The following is a 12,675-nucleotide window of genomic DNA, read 5'->3' as shown; positions in this document are numbered from 1 at the left end:
AGCTTTTATGTATCTGTGTATTTACTTATTGGTTTATTTATTTTTTTTTTTTGGAAGGGTAGCCTTCAATTTAGGTACTTGTCAAACATGTGAGAATTGCAGGTGGAGAGAGGTATATGCCCAAGGGCACTTTAAAAATAAATGGGGGGTGTAAATACAAAGGCAATGTTTTCAGAGAGATAATAACATATCAGGCTTTGTAAATCATGACATCCGGATCTATGGATGCTGTGGGACAAATCCTATTTTTTCTTTTTTTTTGCACAAGCAAAGCATTTAGTAGAGTAAAAGTTTTGCTTGTCTTAGAAGTGCAGATTCCAGTTGTTAAAGTAGAGGGACTGTATATTGTGCTTAATTTGGGGGGTATTTATTGTGTGGGTGTTTTTTTTTGTCTCTTTGGGTTTTTTTCTGTTGTTAAGTGTGATGTTTTAAATGGTGGGTGGGTTTTATTTTAAAAAACAATTTCTATTTTTCAGGTTTTGTTTTAAAGGATTACATTTTAAAAGTTGAATTACTTGATGAAAGCATGTTCAACTCTAAAAGGCAGCAGTTTCTGAAAATTAAGTCTATTTTCCTATTAGATAAGTTGAGATCCCACATTATTCTGAGGAAAGGGATTTTGATAGTCTGTAACCCTATTTCAAATTACTAATCTGTAAAACTAAATTTTTCCTACATAAAACTTGAAGTGTAGGAAGGTGAGGGGGAAAGATTTCATTATTTTTTGAAGTTAAATCGAAATTATCTAGACCATTTACTTTTTTTAAAAAATGATCTTTTTTATACCTCTAAATAAAGTGCTACAGGACAAAAAGAGCTTGTTTTGCTTTGTGGGGTTTTTTTTTAGGTGTAAATTCAAATTATTCAGTTTAGACAGCAGAAAGTTTCCATTCTTTTGTCCTATTTAATATATTCTGAAATCTCTGCCATGAGATTCTCTGCAGCTGATGCTGCTACCTAGTAAAGCTAAGAGAACTGTCATTGAGAAAAAGGTGCATGGGCTTGCATTCATCCTACCATTGAAGAATTTTACTCATATAAAAATGATGTTAATGAAAAGTTCCCCTTATTGCACTCCCCACTACCACTTACTCCAAAATCCTGAGGATGTAGGGAAATGTTTGCTTTTATAATGGTGTAATTAGCAATGAATGTGCTTATTTGATGCCTGGTGGAAGCTGAATCAATTTTAAAATGTTCTCCTTTTTCTCACCCCTCCCCACTCCCTCTACACCTACCCCCCCCCTTCCCTCTTGTTTTCCTAGACACAGTGCCAACATAAACCTGCATCGCAAACTGTTGACCAAAGAACTCGATGACATGGGCCTGGACTCAGCGCAGCCCTCTCTTAGCAAGGGCCTCCGGGATGAATTTTTGATGAAGATCTATGGTGCCCAGCACCCCTTGGGGCTCGATGTCAGGGAAGACGCCTCCTCTCCCGCAGGGACTGAAGACTCCCACCTGAACGGGTACGGGAGAGGCATGGCGGAGGACTACATGGTCCTTGACCTGAGCACCACCTCCAGCCTCCAGTCCAGCAGCAGCATCCATTCTTCCCGAGAATCCGACGCAGGCAGCGACGAGGGTATTCTTCTCGACGACATTGACGGGGCGAGTGACAGTGGGGAGTCAGCACACAAGGCCGAAGCCCCTGCCCTCCCTGGCAGTCTAGGGGCTGAAGTTTCAGGATCTCTGATGTTCAACAGCTTGTCCGGGAGCAATGGTGGGATTATGTGCAACATTTGCCACAAAATGTACAGCAACAAGGGGACTCTGAGAGTGCACTACAAAACTGTGCATTTGCGAGAAATGCACAAGTGCAAAGTCCCTGGTTGCAATATGATGTTCTCCTCTGTGCGAAGCCGAAATCGGCACAGTCAGAACCCTAATCTCCACAAAAACATTCCCTTCACTTCAGTAGATTAGTCTCAGAATGGACACTACAAATGCCAGCTCTCACCAGATGGCCTACATGTTTGAACTGCCATAGTCAGTGTGTGCTTGTGTACCTGGGTGTGTGTGTATGTGTGTGTGTGTATACACATGTACGCCTCTGTGTCTACATATACACACACACACACACACACATTTTCTTTTCTTTAGATATAAAAAGATAAACACTAGGTGCTTTTGAAATTGTTTTTCTTTTTCCTTTATAGTTTTGGGAAAGGGGTGGGATCTTTAATTTGGGGGTGAAAACAAAGTACCCTTAAAACACACATACACACACACACATAAAGTGTGCAACCGGCCCAAATTCTGACAGAATAAGAATTCTTAGTCCTCTGCAAAGGGACAGTTTCTTGTACCCATGACTGTTGCCTGCAAAAAAATAAAAGGGAAAAAAGAAAAAAGAAACAAAAAAGGAACTTCTAATAGTTGTCTTTTGTGAACTTTAAGGTTTTGAGAGAATCTTCAATTAAAGCATGGCAGATTCACCTGTAAATATTTAGCCTTGAGAGGCCAATGATGTAAAGCAATTGTATTGATGGTTGTTTAACTCTTTTGTTTAATTTTTACAGTTACATCCAGCTGTTAGATATGCAGGAAAAAAAATAGTTTGCTGGCTAGCTCTTTTCATTTATGTTAGCATCGATGCACATTTCTTTAAAAAAAAAAAAACAACAAAAAAACCATGGTCTTGTTTTTACTACCTGCTAGATAGAGTGATAAGGAGGTGCTGGCATGCTTTACAGCACAGATCTGATTTTTTAAAATGTCCTGTACTAGTACATAAACCCAGTCATGCACTTTTTTTCATACACTACAAGGGGACGTGTAATATCCATGCTTCTTTTTTATCCTTAAACTATTGCCATACTTCAAGTAAGTGTCTTTTTTAAAAAAATTCACTTGTATAAAAATGGTCTGGTCAGTATAGGGCACAAATGCCAAACAAAAGTATTAGTGTTAACACAAAACTGCCAACTTTGCACAAGTTTCCAGGAAAGAAAATACAATTAGTCACTCAACATAACCACAGGCCAATTTGTCGGCCACCAGAAAACTGCTTTAAAAAAAAAAAAAAAAACAACACTTGGTGATTCTTTCAAGTGCCGAATGTTATTAGAATCAACATTGCATCCTTCTTGCTTATATGTTAAGTTACATAAAAGGAAAACAAAATTATGTGGTGTGAAACAGCCAAGGCATTTATTCTTCAGAGGCAGGATAATATTTCAGGATACAAAAGCCCAAATTACTCACTATGGAACAAAGCTGAATGCAGTAACAGTGTTGAACACTCATTTGCAGGACCTGCCCCTTCTCCTTTAAAAAGAAAGCAAAAGTCTGAACTGGGTTGGTCTGTTGTATGGCTGTGTAATTTGTTGCAAGTTCTGCAGTAGTCCTATGATTCAGGCCTGTCTGATAGACAAAATCAAAAGACATTTCACAGCAGCAGTACTTGGAAGCTTTGAAAACATGTGCTGAACTTGAATTGAGCAACACTCCTTTCTGAAAAGCCAGACGAAGGGGGGTTTAAAATAGGATCTCTCACTGTTGAGTGTTTTGTGTTTCCCCACATGATTTGTCAGAGAGAAATGAAAGCAAGCCTGAAACCAAGCAATTGAGAGTGAGAAAGAGGGGGAGGCGATTCTCCAAACCTTTTTTGTTTTGTTTTGTTTTGTTTCCGATGTTTACACATGTTGCCTGAGCTGGTTAACCACATGGGCAGCCCTCAGCTACCACAACATACTCACTAAATGATGATATTTACTCAAGTTCAGTCTGCAGCCAAAACCATTAGGATGTGCACTGCAGACTGTGTTTTGTTGTTTTTTTTTTTCCTTTTTTTTTAAGGTGGGGGTGGGAGGGGGGGGAGACAGATAAACAAGGAATATTTTGTCTAACAGTACACAATAATTTAAAAGAGAATGTATTTCTTTTCTGCATTTAGTGGCCTCAAACATTTCTCTCATCAGTCTAAAAGTTAGAAATGCCCCCCTTTGTTTTAACTTTGCATGTTGTTTCCATTTTTCATATGTTTTGTAATTATTTTTTCTATGTTCACATCAGCATTCACTTCCGTTAAATTTGCCAAAGGAAACTGTTAATATGTTTCTGTTGTTATTATTATTCCTGTAGGATTTATTGTACCTCACAGTATTTATTGTTTCCAAAAATAAGCATCATTAGTTGAGGATTCAGTATTTTTATTTGTAAAAATTTCAGAAACAATAGATTCTTAAAGATAAGCTAGACTTGTCTAGAAGCTTCATCTTCTCATCTCCTTCAGAGGATACTATGGGGTTCATTTAATTCACTTTGTTCTCCAGTGAGGAAAGACCAAAAGTATTTGCAGTACAAAAGAAACCATATCAAACACTATGTCTGTTAAATGACAAATGTTTACGGTAAAAAGCTGAGGAATTAGTAATAACCATTTTTGTTTTCTTGTACCTTTGAATTCCCCAAAGTCTTAATTGCTTTATTTTGGTGTTGTGTTAAATTGAATAGACAGAGATGTTTTCCTTTGTTTTATACCATATAAGACTATGTACAGTATGTTTGTGAAAAACTGAACTAGAATAATGAAAGTTTGTTTGCAAACATTTTGGTCCTCTTAGCGTTCTCTGTGTTGTGCTGTTGCCCCATTACGAAATGATTCAATTCAAAAAGGGTGGAAAAAAAATGTTTTTAGTATCCCAACAAAAGATCATGGAAACACTAGCTGTTGGACTGTGGTAGGCTGAATTACACTTAGCTTTATGAAAATAACACATTTTTATTTCAGTGATTTTTAAAAATTACACTGTTGGTTGAGATATTAGAACTCATCTTGTACAGAATCAGTGTTTAGTCTGCTTAATGTCAACTAAAAGGTCAAATAGTCCTAGTGAGTGAATTCCATAGCTGTCAGCAGGTCACATCAGTAGATGAACCAGGCTTAGAACAAATGTTTGTTACTTGCCACAAACTGGGCTAATGCAGAGAGCCAGTTGGAACAGTCCAGAAGTAATGAGATTCTCAAACTAGAATTTCCCTTGCTTGGAAATTTGAATGTGTTCACCTGCATTTTGTCAGAGAAATGGCAGTGAGTCCTGGGCAACTGGCTCTTTTTAAGTATCTCCCCTATTTGCTACTACTTTTGTGCCTCAAGTGCCCAGATGTTATGGTGGCCTTCTAAATGGGTGAATAACACTTTCCAATATAAAGCCTATTATTGCTTAAAAGGGATGGGGGAGTGGATGGAAGCGGTACATGAAATGTAAAATTATGAACTGCACAGAGGTTCCCGTCCCAAAGTGTTGCCTGTTCTTGGGTGTGCGCCCGAGTGCAATGTTTGGCTTAACTGTAAACCTAGTTAAGATGGTGACCCCAAGGCTTACTTGCAAACAGGAAGGAGAAAGCATTTTAATCACTGGGCCCATCATCTTTGTCTGCTCCTACTTGTTTGTTTCTTCATAGGAGTTTTCTTTTGTGAAACTGTTTCTTTCGAGCTGCATCCATCCTGTGCTGGCTGAAAATTAACAGCGATGCAGATTTTCATCGAAGCAGCTTTTTCCCATTTGATTAATTTTAACCACAGTTTTGTCACAGGTAGAAAATGAGGCAGTATTATTAATGTGCATGTTCACTAGCTGATGTTGAAACTTACTGTTTTGATCATTCTAAACTATGTTTTTGTACATATCAGAAAGGCTTAGTCTGCTTTAGGGAATATCTGCATGCTTATGGAGGGGGATGACAAAGAGCAAGAGAAAGGATAGATAATAAGTAATTTGGTTTTTAAAATGTGATTAAAAAGCTTGACATTCTTTGTTCTGCTATGAATTGTATTGAGATAAGTGAACCCAGTGTAACGCATCTCAGATCTTAGTCTAGCTGTCCAATTCAGCCTGATGGCTTTTGAAGGTATGAAGGTATTAATGTTTTCCTTCTCAACCTGACAAACATCTTTTTTGAAAACATATTTAGCACAATGGTGCCACTGTCCTTGTAGTGTGATTTCTTTGGTCATGAATTTCCAGGCCCTGCCAATAAGAGGAGAAAGACACTTAACTGGTTAATAGCCCTGTTAGTGTATACATTGCTCTTAAAAAAGAGCAGTTCTAAGAATAGGCTGTTCTGGAGGCATTCTCCCCATTTTACTCAGGAGAACCCATGCCCTAGAGTGCCACCAAATAAAAAGTGACCTTTTGTTCCCCTTCCCATGTACACACCCCAGATATGTACCAAACAAACGGGAAAATGAGAACGGGGGCCATTAAAACATAAAGAAGCCAGTAATCAGATTGAGGTGGACACACTACTTACTGCTAAATGTTGACCTGAGCAGTCCCAACTTGTACCTGGTGTGTTGGTGTTGGATTAGATTGGCTGTTAACAGAGTAAATAAAACTCAACTGTAATAAGACACACTAATCTATCATAAACCAGTCATCCGGAAGAACCTTTCTTTTATCCTATGGACACACCCTTTTTCTTAACTTTTAAGCAATTAGAACAAATGCCATTTTAAAAAAAACTATTCGAATTAGAGGATGTTGCTGTTTCTTCCCATTCTTTGATTTTTAATGGAAGGGGTCTAAGTATGTAAGGAGGGCAATAAAAGGCAGGTACCAAAAAAGACTGGTGGGAATGAGTTTTTCCAAAAGCAGAGCAAGGGATACTGAGTAGGGGATAGGAACCTTCCCTGGTTGAGCGTAGCTGGGAAAGAAAATAATGAACTGGAAGTGTTTGTTCAAAAGAAAAGTCTGGTACAATTTTTCCCAGCAGTGGGTGAGAGCATCTCGATGCACTGCCCCACAGAACCCCCTGTGACAGGTGCATCACTGCACCCCAGTCTGAGGAAGAGGGGAAAGCGAAGAAAACTTGTGGAATAACTGAGGATCCTTATGGGTCAGAAGAGCCAAGGGCAGCTGTGGGGTTTTTTTGTTTGTTTGTTTGTGGTTTTGTTTTTGGGTGGGAAGTGATGCTGGAGTCCCTTAGGAGAGCAAAAAGATGTGATGGGTCACCCAGGGTATAGAAAAAGCCAGTGGTCAAACTGAGCTGTTAAATGTCTTTTCTCTATCATTACTTTGCCTGCCCCTGTAGCCATGACTGTATTGCCACTTAGCTAAAGACTTCTTGATCAAAATGTGAGCTCATTTGTCTTCCTATGAAGCATAAAAGTGGCTTTCCTGTTTGCATGTTTTCCCTCAAAGCTAAACCATGTCCTAGTCTAGCTCATATTAATATTAAGACCATACCTGATGGGTCTCAGACTCATTTCCCTATTCCCTATTGTTGGAGAGTTGCTCCCCAGAAATGGTAACTTTGGATTAGTATTACATAAATCCAGCTGTAAAACTGACAGTGAATTAGTCTGTCGTCACTCTGCCCAAACATCCATCCTTCCTTGTGTCCTTTCATCATCCCCATTCTGTCCACATCTTGCACAAGATGATTCTTGTGCCATGCGGCAATAACTGGACATGAAATACCATCTTTTGGCATTTGTTGAAAACTCCAAATGCCTAATAATGTTTTTTTTAATGAGCATTTTTACAAGTACACCAAATTGGATCAGCATTACTGTTCATTATAATGCTATATATATTTTTGAAGCAACATACTATAGTTGCTATAAAACTATATTCTCTAAAGTGTTACCGTAAATTCATTTGACCTTTACTGCAAAAAAAAAAAAAAAAAATACCTTTTTTATATAGAGTATCAAGACAAGGCTCAGTCTGTAACAAATAGTGGACCATTACAGAAGAGGAAAGGAAAAAGCTGGGACTGAGCAGTGAAAAGCTTCAGTTCAATTTCACCTCATATCTTTCTAATAACTTACTTGTCACTTTATTACCTTCCAGTAATGTGAATGCTGCTGACAAGACTGTCACACTAACAGCAGACAACACCCTCTCTGCTTCAGCCCCAGCTCTCCTGGCTACTTATTGCCCTGGCCCTGAAGGGACACAAACTAATAGTGTGCTTTCCAGTTCAGCACTTGGCCATCAAATATAAAAGGATGCGTAATTGCCTGTTTATCCCTTGTGAAGGGGAAATTGAGTACAAGGACTCCGCTTTCCCACTGAGTTCCCTGATGTACACACACGTTCACAGTTCTCCCTCTCTCTCCCTTTCTCTCTTCCTCACTCTCTCTTTCTCCACCCCTCCCTTCCTCCTTCTTTCCCTCTCCTCTTCTTACTTCTTGCTTCTCTCCCTCCCTCTCTGCCCTCCCAACACACAAGCAAACGCCTACTGAACTGCACCTTTGGTGAGCCCAAGGCTGCCTCTCCATGCCCTCTCCAGCTGTTAAGTGGACAGTAACAAGATGACTTCTTAAATAAAGGGTCAGTAGAGAGACCCTGTGACAGAATTCTTTGTGTCTTTAGCATCTTAAGTATTGCAATTCCATGCCCACTCATTGGAGGGTATAGGGTGTCGCCCTATAACTCGAGCAACATTTCCCGCAAGGCAGTGGCATGGGAAGATTAGATCACTCCATATTCTAGAAGGAAAGCATTAAAATATTTTTCTTTCCCTTCACAAAGTGCACATGTTGGAAACAGACTGGTTGTGCCTGGTGGTAAAAGTTGTTGTTGTTTTAGCTTTGGCAGCCAACCATTGGTCTAAATGTACACGCATATCTTGAAATGACAACAATCTCCGAATGCATAGTGTAACACGACAGATTAACCTTCGTTTTGTTACACTGGACTGACAATCTAAAAAAAAAGTGGCGGGGAGGGGGGAGCATGGGGCTTGTTATTTTAATCACGAAAACAGGGACTACCCTATGTGTAAAAGGTAAAATTCTCCATGTTAGGAGAATGTTGGTAACTACGAGTACAGTGAGCTTTACAAAATCAAGTGGGGACAAAAGGTACAAAATAGGAACACATGAAAATGCTGCATTCCAAAATACCTTGAGCCCAAATTGTGTGTAAGTATTAGCTGCTATTTTGGTATAGTGAACTCCTTTGATCTACTAAAATGATGGTTGAGAAGTGGCTAGTTAGTGACCACGTGAAGCGCAAGATCGATCCGATCCGCACGTCCTCCTTGCGGAACCCGGGGACCCCACGCTTCCTTCCAGCCGTCTGGTGGCAGGTCTGACAGAAGGTGTTGGTGCTGCAGTTACATTGCAAATATATTTGTCAACTGAACGAGACTCATGCAGGTGTCATTTTGATGTGAACATTTGGAAAGAGAAAAGCCGCAGACTCAAAGATAGAAAGCTTAACAGTTCCTTGTTGACAAACTCGTGTGAAATAATTTCATTAACCGGTCTGAGGGCTGGGAAGAAAAGCACTTTGAATAAGGATTCTTGGGGTCAGAGAAAAAGCAGTTGACTTGATGTTTTTTAAGTTCCCCCAAATGTATATAGTACAATCATTTATCAAACATCATCATAGAATCTTAAATTAATTAAAAACTCCATTGCCAAAATTGCACAGAATCTGCTTAACTAATATTAGCTTTTCCCCTTGAAATAACAGGGATGTTTGAGGACATTTCTAATTTTCTTAATGCTTTTTTTTAAGTTTCATTTTTAAAAAAGAATCTTTGAAGGGAAGGAAGAGCAGGAAAAAAAAGGTATTTTAACAAAAATGGAGAGTAGATAGTATAAAAATATATTTGTTGAAAAGAGAATATCTAAGTGCTATACCAAGACTTTATAAGGCTTCCTGTTGCCAAATGTGATGTTGAAATAATGCACAACAAAGATGGCGAATTGATCCATTATTAACCGGCCCTGCCCACTTCTGTTGCGGAACGCAAGGATGGAAAGGTGACTCTGGGGAGCCCCTGGATAAGTGAGAGAGGCCCTCTCACCTGGCCCTGCAAGTGTTTTCCAAAAGAGGGGGAGAAAACCCCACCCTGTTGGTAGTGCCACCTGCAAGGTGAGCTGACCTGGTGCAGTGTCAGTGGAAGCCTCGCTGCCTTCCACACTAGGAGACAAACCATCCCCCGCCCCCCTGTGAATCAGTGCAGTAACGCTGAGAAGCACTGATTCATGAGGTATGATGCTCCTGCACTCCCAGACAATGTGCTGAGTTAATAGGTTCACTTGAGATGTATAAACCAAGGTTGATTGTTTTTTTTTTTTCATCTAGTACTCAATTTGGAGCGTTTTTGCATGTCTCTGTACAGAGTAATCCATTCGTCTCATTGCCTATCTTAATCTCCCCTGACTTTTCCATTATCTTTCCACTCCCGCCCTTTGCTCTTCTTCTGATCTCACCCCCTCCCCTTAAAAAAAGTCTTTTCTTAAACAAGAAGGTAGAACACTCCCCACTTCATCCTGATTTTGATCGCTTTGGAAACATTTGTGTGTTCTACCCTGTCCAGGGTTTACATAACATGAATTAAGTGAATGAGATGTTCTAGTATTATGTATTAACCTGATATGACTATCTAAGATTTATAATATACGGTGCACTCGCTTTCTTGTGCAAACTTTGGTTCAGCTGCCCTGCAGGGAAATCTTACCATTTTCCTACCGGTACCAGTAAAAAAACAAAAACAAACAAACAAACAAACAAACAAAAAAAACAGTGCAGGAGAGCTAAATGTGGGTAGGTGGAAGTCAGAGGGTCGAGGAAATTTGAGGAACCAGGAGAAGACTTTGGTCTGAGGCCACCTGGGCCTTTCCTTAATGATGGAGGCAAGTTGGGGCTCTGGGAAAGAAAGCTCTCTGTTCTCCTTTGTGGATCATGCAGCAGTCTTTCCAGAAGTAGCAAGATCCCTCACACAGTTGGGAGAACACGTAACTTTCTAATTCACCCCAAACCTACCGCTGTGTCTCAGTAACAAAAACATTTGACTCAACCTGCATATTTGACAGCAAGAGTGGCCAAAGGGAATTGAAATATCTTGAGGAAAAGGAATTTTCACCAAGGTATGTCCTTTCCCTCCCCTGCCCTCCCAAATTTGGGGGGTCTATGCGGGTTTTTTCTGTTGTTCTCATCTGCATCAAACCAGTCTCTTCCGCTAAGTAAAGCCTGTCGTAGAACCAAAGTCTGTACCACAAATGGTAGCTGCACCAAGGGACGGGGACAGCTTGCATCACCCTGATGTAATAATACTCGTGATGTCGGTAGCTTCATAAATACTGTATGTACCTTGAACAAGGTTTTTGTTTTGTTTTGTTTTGTTTTGCTTTTCGGTTTGTTTTGATTAGTAGTCTAAGGGAATTAAAAATTTTTTATTTACTACTTCCTTTGGTGTATTTTCTGTACTATAACTGTCTACAGTATGTCTTTTGCATAAAATGCATAAGGGTTTGGGGATGTAAATGGAATTTTATTCATATTTTGTCCAAATACCTCTTGTAATTTGTATCAGAATTCTTGTACAATTTTTATATTAAAGATTTATCAGTCACTGACCTCTTCTTACCTTCTTGATTTGGAGAAACCTCAGCAAACGCCAACAGACCTTTACAAAATACACTTAGTAACACTTCAGCTCACACGGTAATTCACCCTACTGAAGCACACTTGTTGTATAACTCAGAGTCAGTGTCCTATTTGGACCGAATCCTGGTATTATTGAACACACTTCTTAGGCAGATCAAGCTCATCTCTTGCTCAGATGGCAAAGCTGAGTCAGAGCTACGAAGATTCTAGCCAGTCCCGACAGAGCCCAGCAAACACTGCCCGGAGTCTTCCACACCAAAGCTATCCTTCGGGGGATGACTTTTCTGTCTCTCCAGAATTCCTTTTTCCCGAAGCCCTTTGTCCAAGCTCTTTTAGGGAAAGAAAGACCAAAGGAAGAACTTAGATATCTTTGCAACCTAGCTTTCTACAGATACATTTTCTTCCCTCCCCCGCCCTTTGAAATTTGTGGACAGCAGCCAACAGGATGATGACTATATATATTTTTCAGACTAAATGCTTGTGTTTCAGTTTACATTCCCTGGGCAGTGGTTTTCTGCAGATTGTGCTTGTTATAATCTAGAAATAAAACTAGCAGATGGAAAGATGTCATAATCGGTGACATTTCCTCCCCCTGTCATACTGCTTGAGGGACAATGGAAAGAAGCATAGAGAAGATGCTTTTGACTCAGCATTATTTACTATCACCCCTACCTTTTACAAGCTAAAAATGTGGCTAATCCAGACTAATTTTTCCTGGAGTCTCCTTTCCCAGTTGGCATTTTCTGTTCTCCATCCCTAGAGCTGGATTTGCCCATCTCCCCAGTATGTTCCACCCACTTCACCAATTTCCTCTGGTCCATCAGCAAGTAAGTGAGCTACCCAGACTTTATAGTGCACTGCCCACCACCCCCCCCCCCCACCCCCCGGCCCCTGCCCAAGGCCTCTGGTTTGCAAGGGGCTGGATGGGCTCTTCATACCCATCTGGTTGCTGGCTGTCATCAGGCCCATGGTGAGGAACTGTCCAGCCAGCCTTGGACACCACAGACTGAGGGGCCCATGCAAAGCAGCAGGGGTGCCAGCCACCAAGCCTTGATGGGGTCTCCCTTCTTGATTGCTTTTGAGCACGCATAGGTGGGTTTGGGGGAAAGGGCGAAGAAACAAAAGGTTAAACAACTTTGGAGAAGTCAACCTCCATTGGTGCAGGTGGTTATTAAATGTCACGGATGTATTAATGCACTCCTGCAGGGAATCCAAGCATAATTATGATCTTTTCATCTGTCACAACATGTCTGTAATTGGCAAGAATTCTCCTTCAAACAGCAACTTCTTCTTTAAAAAAAAAAAAGTTGTTGTAAAT

The 12,675-nt window shown here is 40.1% G+C and overlaps 1 protein-coding gene across 15 annotated transcripts in view; it reads left to right on the top strand.

Annotated features, from left to right (window-relative positions):
* The window catches only part of BNC2 (basonuclin zinc finger protein 2), a 440,387-nt gene extending 429,061 nt beyond the window's left edge, over positions 1 to 11,326 (top strand). For all 15 annotated transcript variants that reach the window (XM_086685357.1, XM_086685360.1, XM_086685358.1 and 12 more), the window contains one exon: positions 1,266 to 11,326. In XM_086685357.1, coding sequence (XP_086541483.1) covers positions 1,266 to 1,926 — 661 coding nt within the window. In that variant the 3' untranslated portion in view covers positions 1,927 to 11,326. The remainder of the gene's footprint in view (positions 1 to 1,265) is intronic.
* The last annotated feature ends 1,349 nt before the right edge of the window (positions 11,327 to 12,675 follow it).

The sequence above is a fragment of the Puma concolor genome, chromosome D4 (assembly GCF_028749965.1).
Source record: "Puma concolor isolate L17-30 chromosome D4, mPumCon1.1.hap2, whole genome shotgun sequence".
NCBI classification, from domain to species: Eukaryota; Metazoa; Chordata; class Mammalia; order Carnivora; family Felidae; genus Puma; species Puma concolor.
This window is presented reverse-complemented; position numbering and strand designations above follow the sequence as displayed.